This window comes from Protopterus annectens, chromosome 6.part0, assembly GCF_019279795.1.
Source record: "Protopterus annectens isolate FY-2018-M chromosome 6.part0, PAN1.0, whole genome shotgun sequence".
Classification (NCBI taxonomy): domain Eukaryota; kingdom Metazoa; phylum Chordata; order Ceratodontiformes; family Protopteridae; genus Protopterus; species Protopterus annectens.
Genome location: NC_056737.1, coordinates 1,060,727,519 through 1,060,751,824, shown reverse-complemented (window position 1 = coordinate 1,060,751,824; position 24,306 = coordinate 1,060,727,519). Strand labels below are relative to the sequence as shown.

Here is a 24,306-nt window from a genome sequence, read left to right as displayed (position 1 = left end):
GTTTTAGTTATTCTGATTTGCCTTTTGTGCTTTCGAGCTTCTGAAGGGGAGATCTGATCACACACACACACACACACACACACACACACACACACACACACACACATACATACACACATATACATACATACATATATATATATATATATATATATATATATATATATATATATATATATATATATATATAAATATGGATCTAGGACTTTTGATCGAAAGATCAAAAGTCCGAATCCATTACGGCTGAGCATACTTACGTGAAAGTGCTTTTCACCAAAGAAGCACTTTTGCCTAAGTATGCCTATTGCGGAGGTCGTACTCCGGTGTGGATAAGGGAAAATTCCCTTTTCTCCACTGTAGTGTGATCTCTGAGGGAGAATATTAAAGTAGGGGGGTGGAGGGACAGAGCCCCCCACATGGGGGTGCAGGGGGGCTTGGCCCACTGCAAAAACATTAGTTTAGTGTTTTTTTTTTTGTTGAACACACTTTAACGAAAGCGCTTTTTCGATGAAAGCGCTTTCGTTAGTGTGTTCGGTGGTAATGGATTCGGACTTTTGATTGATCAAAAGTCCTAGAGCCATATATTTTTTTAATTCCCTGCATTTCCCACTGAGGGACAGGAAAGCTGGAACCCCTCTCCAGCCTTACTGACATATAGTGCAGAAAGTGGAAATTAAGTGTTCTTCTACATACAGTGTAGTGCTCATCCAGGAGTGAAAGAAGACAACACTGAAAGATCTGATGCTAGGAATGAACTGTAACTAAGCGGTTCCTAATGTCTTAGTGTTACTCCATTAAATTCCAATTTGTAAAAGCCTGTTGTACAAGCCTATGCTAGCACACACCCTATTGTACAAGCCTATGCTAGCACACACCCTAATACTACCTGTGAACCATGTCTGCCTTAGTTTACTTGCACTACAAAAAACCCTTTCAGAGGTCCATACCTCTCAAATGTCTCTATTTTGGAGGAATGTTCCGATTATCTAGCCTGATTAACCACAGGATGTCCCTATTTTCAAATCTGATCTACTCCTTTACAGAATTTTCAAGTCCACTTCATTACATGTGATTTTTGAAGCTATCTAGTACACAGAAAACTATACTACATGACCAACCTATTAGTAAGAACAATAAATTTAATAGAGGACACACATTTGACATCTCCCTTTTTCTTAAGCACAAATAAATTACCTTGGTTGGTAGAACAGGGCAGCACATTGGCATAGCTGATAGTGTTATCATCTCACATCAAGAGATACCTTGGTTTGATTCTCAGCTGGGATGCCTTCTGTTTGGATTCTGCGTGTCCTCTCTGTGTATGCGTAGGTTTCCTTTTGGTGCTTTGGTTTCCTCCTACATTCCAAAAACATGCAGTAGGTGGACTGGACATGTGAAATTGGCCGTGAGGGTGTGGTGAGGAAGAGCTACCATGGCAGGGCTAGCCACCCAGCAGTGTAAAACTTGGCTCTGGATGATTGCCACTGTTAAAGTAGCAGCCTAACCCCATGTTCAAAAATGGGAAAAAAGTTGTGGATGGATGGTTAGTAGAATTTTGCAATACAGTTCATTAAAATCTACAAATTGTACACTGCCTCTTTGATATTGCGTTTACATTTTTCCATAATTTTTATCACTTTATTTTTATCATTTTGTTTTTTAAATAAGTATTTCTGAGTAGTATCCCATCTTCACAATGGAAGTGGGCAAAGTTATGTGCTATTTAGTATTCACATTTTATGCTAATCAGATGCCCACATTTTTACCTGAATATTCCTACTTATCAAGGGCCTTTGTTCCTATTTTCAGTGTCTATAGATTGAGAGGTATGCTGAGGACACCCAGTTTTACTGGTATCACTAATTTAACTTCCATAACATTTTCAAGCAGGGGTCCAATCCCAATGCCCCAATCACATCTCCCTATAATACATTCTGAAGAAAGAACATAGTAGAAAAACTCACAGATGGCACTGACATTTCACAGGAGGCACAGGAGGGTGTTTCAGTCAAGCATGCACCGATCAATCAAAAGCTACCAGGCTATCACACAACCCACAGTGATGCATTCTTGTGCCAACATGCTGCTTGCATGAGTGCATACATAAACGAACAGTGCAAACAACCATTCTGAAATATACATTTACTTCTCATAACCTCTTACAGAGGACAACAACATTATCATTCACCAGAATTTCAATTTTGTGCGTCACCATGACCAGAATTGTTCTATCATACACTACAACAGACACTCAGTTGTCTGCACAAAACTCACATACTGACACTGCTCAGAGCTCTATCTGGGAGGGTGAAGTGCAAAACAATGGCCAGTCTACTGCCTTCTTTCTTTAGTTAGAGTTCAGTCGAGTACATTGCCACTACCCCAAAAAGAATGGACCTGACTTCTTCCCTTATCAAAAACAATGCATACAGTAAATAGTTACTTTTTCAAATGAGGCTTGTTCTGCAAAGTGTGCGTCTTGTGCAATACACCCATTTTGCAATAACCATAGATTTCAGTAGTATGAATACAACATTACTGCTTTAAAGAACATAGTTCATAAGCCTCTTAACTTTTCTCTCTCTCACACACACACACACACACACACACACACACACACACACACACACACACACACATAATTAGAATTACCCTGCTTACTGTTAATAAAAAGGTTATATGGAAGTCAAGAAATGAATATCAAAAATGAAGTCTTTATCGGGCATTTTGGAAACAGCACAGTTGGTTTTCTAGAGTTCAAAGTCTTTTTTAAAGAAATCCAGGTCAATGAAAATACTACACATATTTACCAACACTACAAAGTAAATGCCACAAGCCATATTTAAATAAATCGTGTCTATATTGGCTACAGCAAATGTCTTCACTGACTTCCCTTATCAACTGGCTTTGACAATTTTTAGGTACAATCACAGCTGCTGGCCTGCAGGGCTTCAATGTTCAGTAGTACTTAAATGTCACCGAGCCTTCGGCTTCCTGCTACAGTCTGCTGCTCAGGTTTAGGCTACTTAATAGTTTCATTCCTTTCTGCTGTTTGCGCTCAACTGGGAGATTTCATTCGCTATGAGGTAAAAAAAAATAGCTGTACAAAATGAGTAAGGGAGATACTTTCCTCCAAATATTCTTCTGCCCACCAAAAATAGTCCTCAGATGTGACTGGTACCCTTCCTAACATAAACCACAGCATCAACAGATCCCCAGTGTAAAGTAGCTATGAAGTCAAAACAGTGGAACAAATGTGCATTCCTTGACCAAAACCACTTAACACATGTTTACAGATGATTTCTCTAAGACTACAATAAGAGGCTTTCCAGTTTCCACAAAACCAACAAAATAAACATATCAGGGTTTTCCATTTTCAATGTACTGCAATACATTACGTTACAAAAAATTTATTCAGAATTGGGTCAATCAATCATGTGAAAACTCCTGGCAGAGAATAAGGAAAATAAAGGTGTACAGTTTTAGTGATAAATACAGACTTGTTCAAACAATGGTTACCCTGCCAGTTTGATGACTGACACCAAACTGCAAAGAATGAAAGAAATAAGCTTACAAAGGCAAAGACAGATGTCCACAAAACACTGACTAAAACTGGAAAAGTCTGAAAATCGGTTTCTTTCAAATTACACTGATCCATTCCATGCTATCATTTGGATATCTTAACTTCTGCTGCTGTAGGCGTTGCAGGAGTATATCATTTTTCACTTTTCTTCTGCACACACTATAACAGCAGACACCTGCTGATATGCTGTCAAGTTTTGATTAGGAAAATAAGAAACATTCTTTTACGAGGGACATCCTGCACATTATCAATAACTTCTTTAAGCTCTCTCTGCTACAGTATCAGTACAGAAAAAAGAGCCACTTTAACTGCTTTAATGTTAACTGATCAGCAAAATCACACTTACTGTTTTAAATAGCACAGTCCTGTAGCCTTCTGCCAAAATATCGCATATTTCACTCCAGCAAAGAACTTTTGTCCAGCTTACTCAGTGAAGAATGATAGCCCTTTTTCCCCACATGCAAGAAGGAAATAATTGTATTGCACAACTCCACTGTCCTGCAGTCAGAAATTATTGAAAAGGAATGCAATTCACTTCTGCCATGGACTCTTCTTGCACTGCTGAAGTTTCATTCAGATGAGTAATATGAAAAGTAGTCCATTCCCTCCAAATGATTACAAAACACAGCAAGTACCTCAAAGCTGTGAAAGGAACATAGTCAGAGCATCAAAATTCATTGGAAAGACACTAAACTATGTTCAGTCCTTTGATTTGTTTTCTGTTAATTTTTTTAAGTACGCCAACGCTTGTATCACAAGCAAATGAATTTGTCAAATCTGAGGAAATACAAAGCATTTTATGATTCATTTATTACAGTATTCTAAGGAAATCTTAAAAAAATTGTTTCATTTCTGGAAACTGGATACTAGGTTTTCTTGCAAAAGCAAGAAAACCTCCCATTTACATGTTTTAAGATAACTACAAAAGACTGATCAAGTCAGACGTGCTAAATGTAGAATTGGTGAAATGCTAGTTGCTCCATGAATGGCTGCACCAAGTTGTCTGTTGCAAAGTAGAAGATCAACCCAAATGTAATAGAAATTGGTAGAGCTGGTAAGGCCTTCTTAAAGATAGCAAGAAGCAGAAGTGTAAGGCACAAACCCTGTAAAGACAAAACAAAAATATATATTTTTTTTAATTTCTACTTCACATATATGGTACTTAAAGAACCAGTATACATACAGTACAGTTGATCCAACAGTCACTTTGTGAATAACCAAACCAGAAGCCTGAATACTGACATCACCATTGCTCACTATTAAAGCACTGTCTGCATACCTACACTAATATAAAACGGCCACAAGTTGGAACCTTCCTTGTATTAGAACTGCCTGTTTACATTGTGTTAAATGATTGTGCAAGTATGCATACCTACGTCCACTTAGAACTGCTTTGTAAAAGGATTCTATCCATTTAGACTAAAAGTAGTGAGTTTTGATTTCTGCATGTTGTAATCACACTGTGCACATCTGCAATGGCCAGAAATGTTAAATCAGTGTCAGTTATACATATTTTCCATCCCTTTGCAAAATAAGTTCTTCTTTGTATATGAACTACATGTTAGCAAACTATATGGAATCTTCATTTTTATATAAAAAGAAGTTATGCTCTTACCATAACATTCCATCTGTGTTGTTGTTGTCGATCTTCATTCATTCTTGACTGATGGGTTTGGTTCTGACCTCTTCGAACTGACTCTGTCGTTATACATAGCTCGCACCAGCCAAAAACTCTCGAGCTAAAGCTCTATTCACAATGCCTCTCTCCCCATTACCTCAGATCGAGTTTGCCTAGTATTTAAGAAAATACAGAAGCTCTGTCTAAGGTATAACCCTATAACATCCCAGGACTAGGTCCAGACCTCCAGGAGTCTTTTGGAGGGGGCAGGAGGGTGGGATATCAAGAATGAATAAAGATCGACAACACAGATGGAACGTTATGGTAAGAACATAACTTCTTTATCTGATGTCAATCTTCATTCATTCTTGACTGATGGGACAGAGTCCCTAGCTACTTTAGATCTTGGGAAGCCCTAAGGAAGGATATTCCTGAGTAATATAGAGCCAAAGGATGCTCTTCCCCTGGAGACCAGGTCTAACTTGTAATGAGTGATAAAGGTATGTGGAGTAGCCCAAGTTGCAGCTGCACAAATGTCTTCCATAGAAGCTCTGGAATGGAAAACAGCTGATGTGGAAACGGATCTTGTAGAATGAGTGCTAACAACAGTTGATAACTTGAGTTCATTTTGGTCGTATATAAACGTAATACAGTCTCTTAGGCATTTTGACAAGGTGACCTTTGATATAGGCTTGTCCAATCTGGGTCCTGAAAATGACAGAAATAGTTGGCCTGATTTTCTAGAAGATTTTGTTCTGTCCAAGTAAAAACGTAATTGTCTGTGGACATCTAACAAGTTTAGACAGTACTCTCCTTTGTTCGTAAATTTTGGGAAGAAAACTGGTTAAGTCTATGGACTGGTTAATATTAGACTCTGATTCCACTTTGGGAAGGAAGGTGGGATTGGTTCTAAGTGATACTCTTTCTTTGTGAAAAATGATGCATGGCGGTTTCACAAATAAAGTCTGTAACTGAAATTCTCCTTGCAGACGTGATAGCTACTAGGAAGAGAGTCTTCCCAAGATAAGAACCTGAGGTCACAAGTGTCTACTGACTCAAAGGGCTGTCAAACTAAACACTCTAAGGTAAAATACCAAGGTGCTACAGGGTCCTTGAAAGGTGGTTTTAAATGCGGAGCTCCTTTACGAAAAGTTTTGCATAGACGATGAGACATCAAGGAATGGTCATCAAAACTGTTCTGAATGTTTGAAATGGCAGCCAAATGAACCTTAATTGTAGACATAGAAGCCCCCATTTCAAAACAGGGAGCTAAATATTCCAGTACCTTGTCAACTGATGCTGAGAAAGGGTCCATGTGATTTGCAGTCACCCAAATTGAAAATCTTTTCTATCTGCCAAGATAAAGCTTCCTGGTGGATGGTTTATGGGAGGCCAGAAGTATATTTTGCACTGGAGAGGACAAGTTATTCTGCCTGGTAATTACTGGAATTGGAGAAACCAAGCCATCAGCTTGAGATTTTGAAGATTGGGATGCACCAAACCCTGAGACAGTAGGGTCTGGAGCCAGAGTCCATGGGCAGTGATCCAGATGAGGTCAAAGAAAGAGAAACCAGACTTGATGGGTCCAGTAAGGTGCAATGAGAATCACTTTGCTTTTCAACTGTTGGGCTTTCCTCAGAAACTGGGGGATCAGTGGAATTGGGGGAAAGGCATACAGGAGTTATGGGGACCAATCGAGAAGTGTGTCTCTCGAGGATCACCATGAGGGGGGATTAGGGCAAAGTAGCTGCTGCATTTGTGGTTTTTGGGAGAAGCGAATAAGTCGCAGCAAGGCTGACCCCATCGACAACAGATCTTCATCGCTACGTTGGGATTGAGAGACCACTCGTGGGGCAGGAAGATGCATCTGTTCAGTTTGTCTGCAAACACACTGGAGTTCCTCGGGAAAGCAGTTGGAAGCAATTGCCCATTGCCAAATCCTTAGAGCTTCCTGACATAGAGGGTAGCACATGGCCTCCCTCCTCCCATTTGTTGATATACCAGACTATGAACATGTTGTCTCATTAGATTGCAATTGTCCCCGAAGGAAGGAGAGCCTAAAATGTTTGCAATGCAAAAAGCACTACCCTCAGTTCTAGGACGTTGATGTGCAAATTGGACTCATGCGGGGATCAAGTGCCTTGAGCAGTCTTTCCCAGAAAATGCCCCACCCCCACCCTATCTGGGAAACATCCGTGGTCACTACGGCCTTGGGCTGAGAGCAGAAAAAGGGAAAACCCATAGATTCTCTTCTGGCTTCATCCACCAAGATAAACCCTTCTTGCAGTGATTTGTTATCAATACTGGATGGGATATGGGGTGCGTTAGAAGTGACCATTGTGATGCCAAGAGCCAGTGAAGCAGCCTTATGTGATAAGTTCAACAGTCTGAGATCCAGGATTGGTCTCCAGTCCCCTGTATTTTTTGGCAGTAAAAAGAATCTTGAGTAGAATCCGGATCTTATTTGATATGGTGGGACTACTTGGATGACTATTTTTTGAAGCAGCTTTTGAATCTCTAGTGCTGTTAGATCCCTCTGACTGGGTGGAACATCGGGGATTCTCTTTTGGGATTTTGGGCAAAGACTGAAAGGAAAATGGTAACCTCTGGTAATTACTTTCTGCACCCAGTTATCCGATGTTATTGCAAGTCAGGCTGAATGGTGCAGAAAGAACCTTCCCCCAACTGCTTCCAGAGGTAAATAATCGGGCCTCCATTCAGGAGCTCTGATGTAGTTGTCCAAGAAAGGAATCTGTGGAGCCCTGGTTACGCGGACCCCCCTCTGCCACGGAAGGGGTGTCTTTCAGACAAATTCTCAAACTGCCCCGGGAGGAACAATTGCCACATGTGTCCCGAAAAGGCCCTTGGGCCTTCTTGAACCACATTTTTCCACTCCTCTGATTCCTGGAGTAAGGTTGTTGAGGAGCGGAAAAATGAATGCCCACAGCAGAAACCGTCTTTGTCTTTTTCACACCTGGCTAGTGTGTGTCTGACTTTTGGGCCAAACAAGGAAGTACCATCAACAGGAGTATTGATAAAGGAAGACTTAAAGGGTTCTGTGAAATTACACACGTGCCATCCAGGCGTCATGACGCCTAATAGCAATGCCTGTACCTGCTGCTCTAGACGTCCCTTCGGCTGTATGTGCAATAAGCCACATGAAAGAATTTGAGATCAACTCTGGGGTGGCAAGCTGAGAGGCTACTTTATCTTGAACCCCATCAGATACTGCTCCTGCACGGGTGTCTGAAAGTTCAGTTATCCGATCCCTTTGGAGTCTGGTAAAATGTGCCAAGAAGTTCAAGGACTGACTAGTGAAGGTCGATGAAGCACAGACCCGCTTCCCAAATCTATCCAACATCAGGGACTTTCAGTTGGGAGATTGGATAGTTGAACTCTCGTCGGCGAGTTCCTTTTTGGTGGTCGTCGCCGCCGCCACCACCACTGCATACAGCACTAGACCCTTAGACCAATGGGGCTGATCCTCTGGGGAAGAAATAATCTTATCTGGTCTCCAGGGAATAGGTTCTATGGAGTCAGGAGCCTTCCATGCTCGCTGAAAGATCAACTTAACTAGGTCGTCAGCTGGCAGGGTCACCCAAGTAGAACAAGGGTGGGCACGAAAAGCTTGCAAGAACACAGACTCCTCAGAGGATGGGTTTGAGAGCTTCCAATCACCTCTTTGTTTTAATATTTCTAGGATGTCTCCAAAGGAAACATCTTCCGGGGGTGACTGCGGGGACCCCTCCCCTTCATCGTAATCTGTGTCTTCAGGGATCTCGGAGCCAATAGCCAAACCACGGTCCTGGGTATGCGATGGATCAGAAGCAGCTGAAAACCAGAGAGTCAACTCTGGTACCAAGGTGAGATCCCCCGTCAGCACAGCAAATGTCGAAGTGGGGGTCTGCAAGTCCTGAAACGAAGTTGAAGGAGGATAAACTGGTGGAGTCCTTAAAGAATAAGCCTCAACTGTAGGTGGCAGAGAGGTTTGTGATGGTACAGGGAAACCTCTAGCTGCCAAAAGCTGATCCACTAATCTGACTATGTCCAATTCTGATAGACTCCTGGAGGAACGGATTTCACACTGAGCTGATCGAAGGAAGGACACTGAGGAAACTCGGAGCTATAATATATAACATTAAGTATCCTGCTTTTTGTTTATTTTGTTCTTTATTTCTTAGTTATTTATAGCACTTTGTGTTCTGTGTATTTTTCTAGCTAGTTTCACTTTGAGTGAGGTATTAACTGGAAATTGTCCACTTTTATTAAGCATCTGTTGGGTTGTTTGTTTCTGATAACTTGTTGCAGTTAAACTCTTTTTTCTAGAGGCTCCTTTAGCTGTTTAAAACTTTCATTTAAAGGCTCACTGCTGCTTTTCAGCTGTCAGAAACATTTCTGCAGTTTGTTCTACGTAGTGGGGATATTTGTAGCATTTCCATATTCAGGCTTGTATTTGGGCCTAGTGTTTGTGGAGGCTGTGTGTCTGAGCACATATACAGGGACATCTTGGTTTAGCCAAAGCCATCAGGCATTTCAGTGAGAGAGAATTGTTTGAGGTCATTGGCTGACTGAGGTCACCTGGACTACAGCTTAGACTAAGCACCTCATTGGTTCTTTTGAGGTTTCTTTCTTAAAAGCTGTCTCAGGTTTCAACTTTCTGTTACCTAAGAAATTCAGTTGTGAGTGTTCTGTCATTTCACACTGAGCTGATCGAAGGAAGGACACTGAGGAAACTCGGAGCTATAATATATAACATTAAGTATCCTGTTTTTTGTTTATTTTGTTCTTTATTTCTTTGTTATTTATAGCACTGTGTGTACTGTGTATTTTTCTAGCTAGTTTCACTGTGTGTGAGGTATTAACTGGAAATTGTCCACTTTGATTAAGCATCTGTTGGGTTGTTTGTTTCTGATAACTTTGTGCAGTTAAACTCTTTTTTTTCTAGAGGCTCCTTTAGATGTTTAAAACTTTCATTTAAAGGCTCACTGCTGCTTTTTATAGGTGGTGGCTTTGCAGTTGCCCGCCCCTAGTGTAAATTTGATCTGGGACCCTCCTCCCAGTCTAGTGTCATTACCTCATTCTACCCAGTACAGGGAGAACATTTGAGAAGGCCAATCAGCTTAGTTTCTGCTACTCCTTTCTCTCTTTCCACTTAAAAAAAAAAATGTATCTGCTTTTACTGTATTTGTGTTTCTTCCTACTTTGTTTTGCTTTTGCGTCATCTTAAAAGTACTCAATTGTATTTATTACTGCTTGGTGTAACTGTTTCTAAGCCTTTTAGTTTAAGCACTTGGGCTTCAGACCAGTTGTTTTACATTAAGAAGGTTTGTGGTCTGCACTGTGGTGGCAGGACAGGTAGCTTACATCCAGACTAGATCCAGGCCTGCTGAATCTAGCTTTGTTTGTATAACTTGAGCACTAATACAGGCATTCTTTAAAGTATTCAATTGTATTTATTACTGCTTGGTAGTAACTTGATTAAAGTGTAGCTATCATTCAAAGTCTTTTGGATTAAGCACTTGGGCTTCAGACCAGTTGTTTTACATTAGGAAGGTTTGTGGCCTGCACTGTGGTGGCAGGACAGGTAGCTTACATCCTTCTAAGTTGGGAACTGCTGATTGAGGGCTCAGTGTCTGTTATTCTAAAAGTGTATTAGTTCTGGTTTAAGCACTTGGGCGTCAGGCCAGTTATTTTACATTAAGAAGGTTCATGGTCTGCACTCTTGTGGGAGGAGAGGCTGGACTCTGCCCTTCTGAGCTGGGAATTTCTGATTAAAGGCTTATAGTGCCTGCATATCTGAACTGTTTCTTACTGAAATTGGTACACCTTGTTTGTTGTAGTACAGACTAGATCCAGGCCTGCTGAATCTAGCTTTGTTTGTATGCTTGTTGTTTGTTTGCTTGTTATTTCCCTGAAACGCTAATTCCACCGGAAACATGGCTTTTCAGCGCTTCTGTGGATCCCTAGTGATATCTGCATTGCTTACTGTACTTATTTCCTTGTTTCACTTGAAAGAAAGTTATTGTTTGTCATTTTTGCATTTAAGTTACCTGTAACACATTGTATTTCAGTTACCTGGCACTTGCTCACTAAGTCAGCACTAAATAATTAAAAGCACTACACCCTCACAAACTCCCCTTGAGTACCTTGTTCCCCATTGGCCCTTTTTTCAATTATAAAGGAATTCCCAATACTATTCTAGCATGTCCAAAGGTCAGTTGTCAATCTCCTCTCTGGTCCAGCTGGTGAATCTGGGAATCTTGAGGCAATGTTACAACTGCCTCATGTACACAGACAACCCTCTCCTCCTCCCAACAAATTCCAACACATGTGAGAGATGCAACCATATAGCCAAACAGGAGGCTAAGCTCTCTCAACTCAGTACTGGCGTAACCAGTCAGGAGGAGAAGGAAACCACACTCACTACAATTCCAGTCTCCCATAGATCTACCACGACAGCAAACCAAACACAAACACACAAAAACATACTCGGAGGCTCTAAATAAAAATCTGCCTAAGCAGCAGAGACCTCCAAAGCAGACACCCAAGCAACCGCTACCCCAAAACAAAACACGTGCAACACATAGCTCACAAAGCCAGTGTGCCGAACAGTCACAGCCCTTAAGGCTAAACAACACACCTGATACACTTGTAATAGGTGACTATCGTCAGGCACACTGACGTCCCACTCACCAGGCTGAAAAAGGAGAAGGTCACGGTGAGCTGCCTGTCGGGCGCTAGGATCCGCCACATAACACAAGCACTCAGGTCACTCCAAGGCAAGTACAAATATGACTCAGTCATTGTCCATGCTGGTGTGAATGACTTGAGACGTACCTCCCTGGACTACATGAAAAGAGACATAGAGGAGCTCTCTGAGCATGTAGCCCAGGCCGGTATGACCCTGACCTTGAGTAGCATCTTACCCTCATCAAGAATGATGCCACAATATGAAGACAAGATGATAAATTTCAACAATTGGCTTAAGTATTGGTGTCATTCAAAGGGGATCCAATGCCTGGGATGACATGCTCGACAAGCCACGATGCTTCGCTAGTGACGGCTTGCACCTGTCACCTATGGGCTTTCGGATATTGGCAAAGGCTCTTGCTACCCCCATAGTGCCTTTTGTAGGCAAGGCTCAAAAGACAAACCCACCTCCATAGGTATCACAAGGGATAAGAAACTAAGAGTAATGCTACTCAACGCCAGAAGTCTAAACCTCAAGATGCACGCACTCAAAACTCTCCTTAGCATGGAGAACATCGATATCTGTGCAGTAACAGAAACCTGGTTCAAGGCTCCAGAGAGCACCGCAGCACTACCAGGTTATACCTCATACCATGCTTTACGGCCCCAAAACTTGGACCGAACCACAAAAGGAGGGGGAGTATCAATATTCGTCAAAGATACCCACACCTCCAGGTTGGTGGCACAGCACGAAGCATCAGAGACTATCCATGTGCAACTAACAGTGGGTAAAACTGCCTTCCAGCCTGCTACAGACCATCCTCCCAAACCCAGGAACCCCACTCGGCCTTCCTGAGAACACTGGAAAATATGAAGGTCTCACAAACACCATTATATTGGGCGACTTCAACTACCCAAACATAGACTGGGAGCATTACTCTAGCTCCAACACCCTAGCCCAAAGGTTCCTAGAATTAATAAACTCAAATGCTATGGAACAACTTGTTACCACTACCACAAGAGGGGAAAACATACTGGACCTGATCATCACCAACATGGGGACTCTATGCTCCAGAAAACAACCAAGTAGACCAGCAAAAGTGGAAGTAAATGATGGTTTTGTGTAATTCAGGGTTCTTTGAAGGTCACTGTGATATATTTTCATGATCTAATTATGTATTTTTTATGATACAGCAATGTTTTTATGTAATTAGGATTTAAATATTTCAAACTAAAAAATGTTTTCGGGCTATGGCCACAGATCATTAATATTCATGATTTCTGTTGGCTTATTGGCTGCAAATTCCTATTTAATGTTTGATGGATGGGACATTGTTGTTTTGTCCTACACTGAAGAAGGCAACATTTGCCGAAACCGGTCTGTATTCAATAACGGATCATCATTTACTTCCACTTTTGCTCTTGCTGGTCTACTTGGTTGTTTTGTGGTATTTGGTTTGGACCGTGCATTTCCCCTGTGCATAGAACTTGGTTGGTTTTGACTCTATGCTCCAGACCAGAAGTGTATCCCTCACTGGTAAGATCAGACCATAAACTAATCTCACTGGATATTCACATCCCGACCCCACACCCTGCCCAGAAAACCACAGTGAAAAACTTCTCTAAAGCAAATTTCACACTCCTCAAAACCGAGGTGGAATCCTTCAAAGCCCCCGGGCCTGTGGAAAATACGGCCCAGACTGCAGAATCCTTTATAAACACATTCTATGAAAACCTTCAGGAATGCATGGATCATGCAATCCCAAATAAAATCAAGACCCAATCCTCCAAAGGCAGACGTCCTGTTTGGTGGACCCCAGCCATAAACAAACTATATAATAGAAGGAGGAAGCTACTACATGATAGAGCAAAATCCCAAAAAGGGAAGGCATCTCTGATCAGTATTAGCAAAAAACTACGGGCACTCATAAAATCGTCTAAGGCCAGCTTTGAGAGAAAAATTGCACAGGACACTAAGGATAATCACAAGGCTTTCTTTAGTTATGTTAGGAAAGTACAGTTTTGTACCTACCATAAATGTAGATGTCCGAGAGGAATGCATCTGCAGTCCTTACAAATGGGTTGTCCTGTCATCAGGCAGCCCTTCGGTCGGCCGGATTCCAAAGTCTGGGTCTGGCTTCGGCTGGTGTCGCACTTCACCCGACGTCATTGCGGCAGTTTTCGGGTATAAAGGCATCAGCCGATGCCATTTTCCTCAGTGTTTCTTGCCCCAGATGCCAGGTGCCCTCTTGGTAGGCTAAATTTGGATAAATGCCAAAGTTTCCAAATAGTAGAGAGCAAACACACAAAATAAACATGTATGTACATATATACAAACAAATACACCATAATAGATCCCCCCCAAGCTAGCTGAAGATTGGTAAGTACCTTAGGAGTACCTCAGAGGGGAAGGAGGGTGGGTAATCCTGACTGCAGATGCATTCCTCTCAGACATCTACATTTTTGGTAGATACAAAACTGTACTATGTCCTTCAAGGATGCATCTGCAGTCCTTACAAATGGGTAGAATACCATAGCTAAACTAGGGGAGGAGGAAATGAGAATAGATTATGGTGTAGTCAGGATCCCTTGCAAAACAGCAGTGGCAAAGCCAGCACGGGATCTAGAGTATAGAGGTAAGTTATAATGCTTGGCAAATGTATGCACGGAGGTCCAAGTAGCAGCCTCTATAATGTCCTTGGTAGCCACTCCTCGTAAGAAAGCTGTGGTAGTGGCTGTGGCCCTTGTGGAGTGAGGCCTGATGTTCTCTGGAGTTTTCTTTCCATGGTAGGAGTAACAAAGTCTAATGCAATTTCCTATCCATTTGGAGATTGTCTGTTTAGAAATTGGTTTTCCTTCTTTTCCTGTTGCATAAGCTACCAGAAGCTGGTCAGTTTTTCTATTGTTTTTTGTCCTGTCCAGGTAGTAGCGTAATTGCCTGTGTACATCCAAGGTATGTAAGAGCTTTTCTCCCCTGTTCTGTGGATTGGGGTAGAATGTAGGAAGGTGGATAGCCTGATTTAAAGAGACTCTGGATACCACCTTAGGCATAAATGTAGGATTTGTTCTCATGGACACTCTATCTTGATGGAAGATCAGGAAGGGTTGTACTGCCATTAATGCTTGTAGTTCAGAGACCCTTCTTGCTGAAGTTATTGCCAGCAGGAAGGCAGTCTTCCAGGATAAGTATTGTAAGTCTGCTGTAGCTGCTGGCTCGAAAGGAGGCAGAGTCAGTTTTTCTAGCACAAAGTTCAAGTCCCATGCTGGCATAATTCCCCTCAGAAACTGTCTGAGCAGAGGATGCGAGAAGACAGGAGGATCCAAGCTGTACTGTGCTGAAATAGCTGATGCATGTATCTTAATGGAGGAATAGGACAGGCCTGTGTGGTAGAGCTCAGCCAAGTACTCCAGGATGTTGGCTATGTTCACCAGTGTCACATCTTGCCCTTTTGCAGCACTCCAGATGAGATATCTTTTCCATTTTGCTGCATAATTCTTTCTTGTTGAAGGTCTACGAGCCTCCAGGATTATGTCCTTAACCCTTTGGGATAAATTTGGGTTAATTTCTGTCATGTAATGTTCCAGGCAGTTAGCTGCAGAGTTTTTAGGCTTGGATGCAGAATGTTGTAGTTGTTCTGTGTCAGCAGTAATGGGATCAGTGGTAGTTTCCATATTTGTTCCCTGGACATGCTCCTCAGTAGTGGGTACCAATGTTGTCTTGGCCAGTCTGGGGCTATCAGAATGATCCTCGGACGTTCCTCTTTGATCTTGAGAAGCACCTTGTGCATCAAAGGAAGTGGTGGGAATGCGTATGCTGTCAGGCTTTTCCAACTGAAAGATAGGAGTCCACCTTCCAAGCAAGTGGGTGGTAAGTCCTTGTGCAGAATTTCTTCAACTGGTGATTGTATGGGGATGCAAACAAGTCTATTTGTGGTAATCCCCATTTTCTTGTGATGTCTTTGAAGATGTCCGGATGCAGCATCCATTCGTGGGCATCTGTTGTAGTTCTGCTTAATATGTCTGCTAGAATGTTTTCCTTCCTGGTACATAAATTGCCTGTAACTGAAGGTTGTAACCCAGAGCCACATCCCATAGGTCTAGTGACAGCCGGCATAGGGGTATGAGTGTGTGCCTCCCTGTTTGTTGATGTACCACATAACTGTGGTGTTGTCTGTCCTTATCAACAGCTGGCCTTCGTGGAGAAGAGGTCTGAATGCCTGGATTGCCAATTTTACTGCCATCATTTCTTTTAGGTTTATGTGCAGATGCAGTTGGTCTTGAGTCCATAGGCCTTGAATGCACTTGTCCATCATGTGTGCCCCCCAACCGAGGTCTGAGGCATCTGTCGTGATAGTTTGTCTGGGATGACTTTTGCTGAAGGGCAGTCCTGTGTTTGATTGACAGGCCTGAGCCCACCATAAGAACTCTTGCTTCAGGCATGGGATCATTGGAATTTTGGTTTCCAGGCTGTGCTTGTGCTGAGACCACAAATTCTTTAGGTACCACTGTAGCTTTCTCATATGAAGCCTGGCATGAGGGACCAGAATTATGCAGGATGCCATGAAGCCTAGAGCTTGTAACACTTTTCTTGCAGTTAGGTGGCTCTGCTTTGTTAATGCCAAGAAGTAGAGAGGAAGTTGTTCTTTCTTTTCTGCAGTTAGAAATGCCATTTGTTTTGATGTGTCCAGTTCTGCACCCAGAAAGGTTATTATTTGGGATGGAATCAGCCTTGACTTTTTTGTATTGACTGTGTACCCCAGGGCTTGTAGCAGATAGATGACTCTTTGTAAGTCTTCTGTTAATTTGTTTTTGTTGTCCGCTTGTATCAGGCAGTCGTCCAGGTAGGGATAGATTTGAATTCCCTTGAAGTCTGCAATGAGCGATTACTGATGCCAGGCATTTCGTGAACACTCTGGGCGCAGTAGATAAGCCAAAGGGCAATGCTGAGAATTGATAATGCTCTGATCCTGCAAGAAATCTGAGGTATCTTCTGCAAATTGGTCTTATGGGGACGTGCAGGTATGCCTCCTTGAGATCTAGAGTTACCAGCCAAGACTCCTTGCCCAGCATGGGAAGAAGCTGCTGTAGAGTCAGCATTTTGAATTTTGGAACAATGAGGAATGTGTTTAGAGCGGACAGATCTAGAATAGGCCTCCATTTGTTTTCTTTTCTTGGTACCAGGAAGAGCCTGGAGTAAAATCCCTTCCCTTGCTCCATAGATGGTACCTTTTCCACAGCTCTCATTCTTAATAATTGAGATATTTGTTTTAGAGCTTCTGCCCTTTGAGTAGGTGGTAGGTTCGGCATTCCTCTCTTTCCTGGTAGAGTATGGAAATGGAACCTGTAACCTTGGTCTATAGTTTGCAAAATCCATTTTTCTCTTGTAATGCAGTGCCAGTTTCTTGAAAATAAGGTTAGCTTTCCGCCTAAGGGTGCTTCTAGTTGTTCCCTGGTAGGCCGTGCCACCGCCAAGTCACTGTGAATGAGTTGTTGTAGTGGTGGTGGCTGTGTCCGTGCCTCGTTGGTTGTTACCCTGCCACTGGCGACCCCTGTAGGCACCTCTGGATTGGTTTCTGCCTCTAGAGCCTATTCCTGCCTCTTTGTGCCTTAGAGGACTCGGAAAGGACCAATTCTTGGAGGGCCAATTCCTGCTAAACCTTGGAGGTTGAACTTGTAAGAAATCTTTTACTGTTTGCACAGATTTTGCTTTCTCTTCCATCTTTTCAGAACCTGCTGTGCGGAGCACCAAATAAATTGACCTTGTCCATAGGTGCATCCAAAAGCTTAGATTTGATATGGTCTGGTAATGCCTGTTCTTTCAACCATGCATGCCTCCTGATAACTGTGCCCGTCATGGCTGATCTAAAGGAAGCCTCCAGTGCATCATAGCCACATTTTAAAGAATGGTTACTAACCTGCTGAATGTTATGTAACATTTCTTGAACATACTTTTTATCTAAAGATTCTTCAGAGGACAGCTTTTTAGTTAACTGGTCAAGCATAAACTCTTGATATTGAATCATATGAAATTGGCAGTTCAAAGCTCTAGCTGACAAGGTAGCAGAGGTGTAAACTTTTTTACCCCATCTCTCTAAGGACCTGGAATCCCTTTCAGAGGGAAGGGGGTTTTTAGAAGAAGTAGCTGCTACAGCTTTAGGGCCCTGGGAGATAGTCTCTGGATCTGCAAAAGGAGCCTTATATAAGTGGTGATGAGTGTCCGGGACCTTGTAGTACCTATCTGGTTTAGCAGGAGCCGGAGGTAAAGTATCAGGAGAAGTGCAAGCATCATTAAATGCATCATCAACAACAGATAAAACTGGAGGAATAGCTAAAGGCCTATGCTGTGGTAAGTGTAGAAAGGTCCTAAGCCTTTTTCTTGAGTCTGAGAAATCTTGGCCCTGCCACTGGAATTGTTCCCTCATAGCATGCAAGGTTTCCCCAAAGGAAAATTCCTCAGGAGGAGAGGCTGAAGGGATGGACTCCTCAGCATCGGAGTCTTCGTAAGGAGAAAAACAAGCCTCAGGAGGATCTGAGTGTTCTGAATCATCAGAAGAATCATCTGTGGCTACTGGCTCAGGGGGCTCTGCTCTAGGCCTCTTTTCTGGAGGAGGGAGAGAGGCCCTGTCTGGATGAGGCTGGGATCCACGGATTAAAGTGATGAGATCCTGTGCCAAAGAAAGCATATGGGAGCTGGTGCTGGGCCTGTGAGAGGGGGGCTTTGCAGGCACTGGTTTGGAAGTTTTGGCTGCTTTAGCCCTGGCAAAGGCCTTAATAGACATAGCTGGAGGAGGCCTAGCAGCTCCACGTGCAGGAGTAGAAATATCTAGAGGGATGGTGTCTGATAAATCCTGTGAAATCGCAACAGAAGGCTGGATTTCAGAAGCCGTTTCTACCAGAATAGAAGAGGCCTCGGTAGAAGGCAAGTTATCGGCTGAAGAAAGAACCGCTTGCTCGGTTTCGCCCGAAACCGAGACACTCGTGGTTTGCTTGGCCGTGGTTTCAGCCGAAACCGCGGACCGCGAGTGTCGGTCCTTTTCTTTGCGTTTTTTAGTTATTTGCGTAGTCGGAGGATCCGACGGCATAATGTAGGCAAAATCGGAGCCGAAAATCTGTTCAGCAAAGTCCGGCGGCGTCTCGGCGTCAGCCGGTTAAAAGAAGCACAGGCTAGACAAGCTGCTACGTCGTGGTCTGGGCCTAAACAATGTATGCAATAGGAGTGGAAATCCTTATGAGGTATTTGTTTCCCACAAGATAAACAGTTATTAACTTTCTCTGACATCGGCTGAGGCAAGAAAGAGTCCCCAACGGGGTACTTAGCTTTATAGAAGTCTTCGAAGTAGTATTCGGTAGTAGTAATCTCTGGATCTGACCGACCGGCACTTGCGAACAGCTTCTGCTTCGGGTGCCACGCGGCAAGAAAGACTGAGGAAAATGGCGTCGGCTGATGCCTTTATACCCGAAAACTGCCGCAATGACGTCGGGTGAAGTGCGACACCAGCCGAAGCCAGACCCAGACTTTGGAATCCGGCCGACCGAAGGGCTGCCTGATGACAGGACAACCCATTTGTAAGGACTGCAGATGCATCCTTGAAGGACATCCTGGGTGGGAATTCCCAGATATGCTCAGAATTAGCCCAAAATGACAAAAAATACACCGAACCCACAGACATTGCCAACATCCTAGCTGACAGGTTCAGTGCAAACTCCCCCCCCCACCAAAAGGGCAAATATCTATCCCAGCAGAGAGCTGCCCCCCTGACATCTCAGATGCTCAGGTAAGAGCCGCCCTCCAAAGCAAAAAACACAGCATCAATGGGACCAGACGGTGTCCCAGGCTGCATCCTACATGAACTCCAAGAAGAGCTAAACCCAAACATAAAACTACTGTTCAATCTCAGCCTTACTACAGGATATGTACCCAAAGAGTGGCGTACAGCAACGGTGGTCCCTCTCCACAAAGGTGGTGCCTCAACAGATCCTGGAAACTATCGCCCCATAAGCCTGACTAGCTTGGTCTGCAAAGCTATGGAAAGGATCATCATGGACCTCATAAATAAAGATATTGGGGACCTACAGACACTGGATCCTACCCAGTTTGGCTTTGTTAAGGGCAGATCCTGCCTCTTAAACCTGGTCTATTTCTTTGAAACAGCCACCAAAGCCATTGACGAGGGGACAGTGGTCCACACAGCCTACCTGGACCTCACAAAAGCCTTCGATACAATACCCCACTCGGGCATTATAGATAAGCTCACCACCTTAAATAGGATTCATAACTCAGAGGCTCCCTTCACTCTGGAATAAAATCCCAGTCCAGGTTAGGCAGAGTCCCTCATTGACTCTCTTCAAGAGGATCTTGATGAGTGGATGGGAGATCGTAGGTTTACCCCGGGTATCACTTCTGTGTCACTGTTAGACAGAGGCACAGTATACTAACCTCGAAAAAGGGCATAGCAAAATTAATTTAAAATGGGTGGCGAAAGCCAAACACATTCTGGCTAGGCTTATAAATGCCCTAGGGCAGATAGCCTAGTATGAACCTATGAACCTATAATCGAAGGGTCTCAGGCCTATCTAGAAAGAGGCTCGGTTGTTGACCCAAAAAGGGGTCCACTGAAGGGGAATATCTAGTTCTGGGAATAACTGTTAGATCTACTTTCGGCACCATAGGTTGATGTATGGATGGGGATTGTGGAACAGAATGAGATGACAATGGAGGCTGAACAGAAACTTTTGTCGGTGCCAAATAGGTTGTCGATGCTGAAGAGATTTTAGTGTAAGCCGGTTCAGTGACTGCTGGCACCAATCAGAACTTGGTTGTTTTTGGTGCCGTGGGTAAAGTTATTGTCAATTTCAGTACCATGTCTTTAGGTTCCAAGGAAACCATCGGAACCTATGTTTTTTGTGACTTAGATTCATATGCCGTAGGGAAGGCCGGCACAGAGTGGCTTCTTTTCTTTACTTGAGGTTTAGGAGATTTTGAAGTCTCCACCTTAGATAGAGCTTCAGTAAAAGGATATTTCAATAAACCTTTCAAAATAAGTTTGTTGTGCCTTTCAGCTAAAGTATGGGAGCTGAAGCCCTGACAAATAGTACAAGTCAAGTCCAAGTAAGGGGCACCCAAACAATACATGCAGGAAAGATGCCCATCAGAATTGGGCATCTTTCTGTCACAGTCTTGACATTGCTTAAATCTGGATGTCACCTTCTGCTTCTTAAGTCTAAAAGTAACTATTGCCATTCAGCCATATGCAATACTAGCATACAGATGAACAAAATTTCATTTCTCCAAAGCTCAACACAAAAAATAAGTTTAGCACAGACACGATGCGACACACAACACACAATACAGCAGTGAATGAGCCACCTGAAGGCACCAGAAAAAGAAATCGCTGTTCTCATTCCATCCATCAACATACAAATCCCATTTATTTTCCTCTGCCATCCGTCTCTGGTTCTAGCTAGCTGTTTAAACGGTTTGTGATAACACTGCACTTGTGGATCTCTTCTACTTTGTTTTTACATTAGGAGAACTGGGTTTACTCATCTTGTGGCAGGAGGTGGTTGCCTGGTACATCTGAATTGGGAAATACACAAAAAGACTTGTAGTGTAATCATTTTATTGGACAGAGGGCTTATTATTTAGTTTTCTGCTTTTTCTGTGCTGCTATAAATTATGCTTCTTTGTGAGTGTTACCAATGCCCAGTACAGTAGTAAACACCTAGAAAGCAAATTTTTCTTGAACAGGCCACAAAACCGTAACCTGTAAAGCAGCAACATGGTGTAAATACCTTGATTGCTGACAAGCTTTACTGCCGTTAGATGAGTGCAGAGTGTCAGTACCTACAGATTTAGTAGAATTCAGTACTGTGTCAACAATTAAGTTAGTAGAATTTAGCACTGTTTAGTATAATTTGCCTCAATAAAGCATCCTTAATAGCATTCAAACCCAAATACACCACCGTCTTGTAGCTCACAAATCATAGGACTAGACAGTAAAGATATGCGATTTCCTAACTTATCTGTAGCCAGCTTGGTGGACATGGTCATCCTGAGACACTGTAACAATTGTCTCATGTTTAGTGACAACTGCTTTATCTTTAAAGAAGCAGACACATTATGTGAGAGGTGTACTTACATAATGACACTGGAGGCTAAACTCTCACATACAAGTGCATATCAGGTTGTCGAAACCATGCACACAACACCCCATCTCACTAATGTATGCTGAGGCACTTACAAGCAATCTTCCTGAACAAAGATCACCTAGGCCACTCACTGTCAAAGCTACACATCAGCAAGCCCAAAGGCACTTAGGAAAAACACCACCTTACACCACACATACTGTCACTCTCAGTGGAGCTCTAAACATTATGCCCCTAAGGCAAGCAAATGCACTTCCCAGGTCTCTAGTCAAAGGGGACTCCATTGTAAGATGCACTAAAGCCCCTTCTAACCAGGCTGAATAAGCAGAAGGTAATTGTTACTTGCTTATCTGGAGCCAGGATCCACCAAATCATGCATGCACTCAAGTCATTATGCCACAGATTCCACTATGACTCCATCATAGTCCATGTAGGTGTAAATGACAGGAGAGGTACCTCCCTGGACCATATGGAGAGAGACATTACGGGGCTTTCAGACCACATGTCTCAGGCTGGTATGAGCCTAGCACTGTGCAACATATTACCATCACTGAGTGGAAAATGATTGATTTCAACAAGCAACTGTCTTTCTGGTGTCATTCTAAGGGGACCCAATATTTGTCAGCTTGGGAAGGCACGGTCAACAGACAATGTTATTTTGCCAAGGATAGTCTGCACCCTTCCCCTCTAGGTTTTCAAATACTAGCTAAAACTTCATCCATCCCAATAGTGCCTTTTTAGGCAATGCCAAACTGACAAACCTACTGTCATAGCAAAATCAATGCAAATGAACCTCAAAGTGTTACTGCTCAATGCCAGGAGTCTAACTAAAAAAATCTACACTCCCTCCAAACCCTCCTCTCAACTGAGAATATAGGCACCTGTGCAATTACCAAGACATGGTTTAAAGCATCAGAGAGTACTCCAGCAGTGCAAGAATTCAGGGTCTTCCACATTTTTAGACCAGTAGCTGCACAGACAAGGGCTAAAGGTGGATGTGTCTTGATATACATCAGTAACAAGCATATTTCTAAGGTGGTCAAACAGGATGACATGCTGAAGTACCTCCACATGCAGATCACCATAGACAAAATCCATTACCATATCCTAGCCATCTATAGGCCACCCTCTATGGCCTAAGAAGCTCACAATGCATATTTGTATCTACTGAAACACTTACTATCCAACCTAACACCCTATTCATGGGAGACTTTAATTACCCCTCTATAGAATGGGAATTCTACATGGCCTCAAATCTACAGGTACAGAGATTCCTGGACTTAGTAAATACAAACACCCTTAAACAAACAGTAAATATGCCCACTAGAGGCTCCAACATACTGGACCTCATGCTCACAAGTATTGGAAAATGCTGCACCCCTGCCCCATGTCTCGTCATCCCTGGTAAAGTCTAACTATACAGCTGTGTCCTTCAAAATCAAAATCAACCCTGTAATCCCATTACAACCAGTAACAGGAACTACTCCAAGGTAAATTACCTGTTATTAAGTGATTGTCAAAATTGAATGCCCCTCCAAACCCCAAGAACACAGCTGCCTAATATGAAATGCTCTAGGAAACTCTGTACAACCAAGTCAGTGGCTGCAGAGAGGCTGCTGTACCTACCAGAAGCAAGCCCAGGACTAGCCCCAGAAACAAACTGCCAGGGTGGCACCCCAAATTAAACAAGATATACAACAAAAGGAAAAAAAAATGATGGCAAAAACCAGGAAGGGTATTACCATAAAAATAAAAACTCTCTCATCAAAGTAAATAAGCAACTAAGAGGACTAGTTAGGTTAAGCAAAGCCAGATTTGAGGTTAAGACAGCCTCCCATGTGAAAGATAACCATAAGACCTTATAAAGTTATGTCAGAAACTTCAAGGGCACCGCACAGCAATGTGTTGAACTACTGTTTAATGGTGCCACATTCACACAGCTTGACGATAAAGAGAACCTGTTAGCAGAAAAATTCAGCTCCAACGTTACCCCACAAAATACCATCAAACATAACCCTTCCAACTATAACTAGGAAAGATGTACTGGCTGCACTCACTAAAACAAGAACACAGCCTCAATGGGCCCCAGGATATCTCCTAAATAGTTTAAAATACGACTCAGAAGGATCCCTTGCAGTCATTATTTAATTACAGTCTTAAAGCAGACTTTGTGCCACATGAATGGAGGACTGCAATGGTCATTCCCCTTCACAAGAAAAGACCTTCAACAGATCCTGGAAACTCAGACCCATTAGTCTGACTAGTCTTA

At 42.8% G+C, this 24,306-nt stretch overlaps 1 protein-coding gene across 6 annotated transcripts in view; it reads right to left on the bottom strand.

The window, feature by feature from the left end:
• Positions 1-510: 510 nt before the first annotated feature.
• Positions 511-24,306, bottom strand: part of PSEN1 (presenilin 1) — a 1,663,637-nt gene continuing 1,639,841 nt past the window's right edge. For all 6 annotated transcript variants that reach the window (XM_044074674.1, XM_044074678.1, XM_044074677.1 and 3 more), the window contains one exon: positions 511-4,686. In XM_044074674.1, coding sequence (XP_043930609.1) covers positions 4,531-4,686 — 156 coding nt within the window. In that variant the 3' untranslated portion in view covers positions 511-4,530. The remainder of the gene's footprint in view (positions 4,687-24,306) is intronic.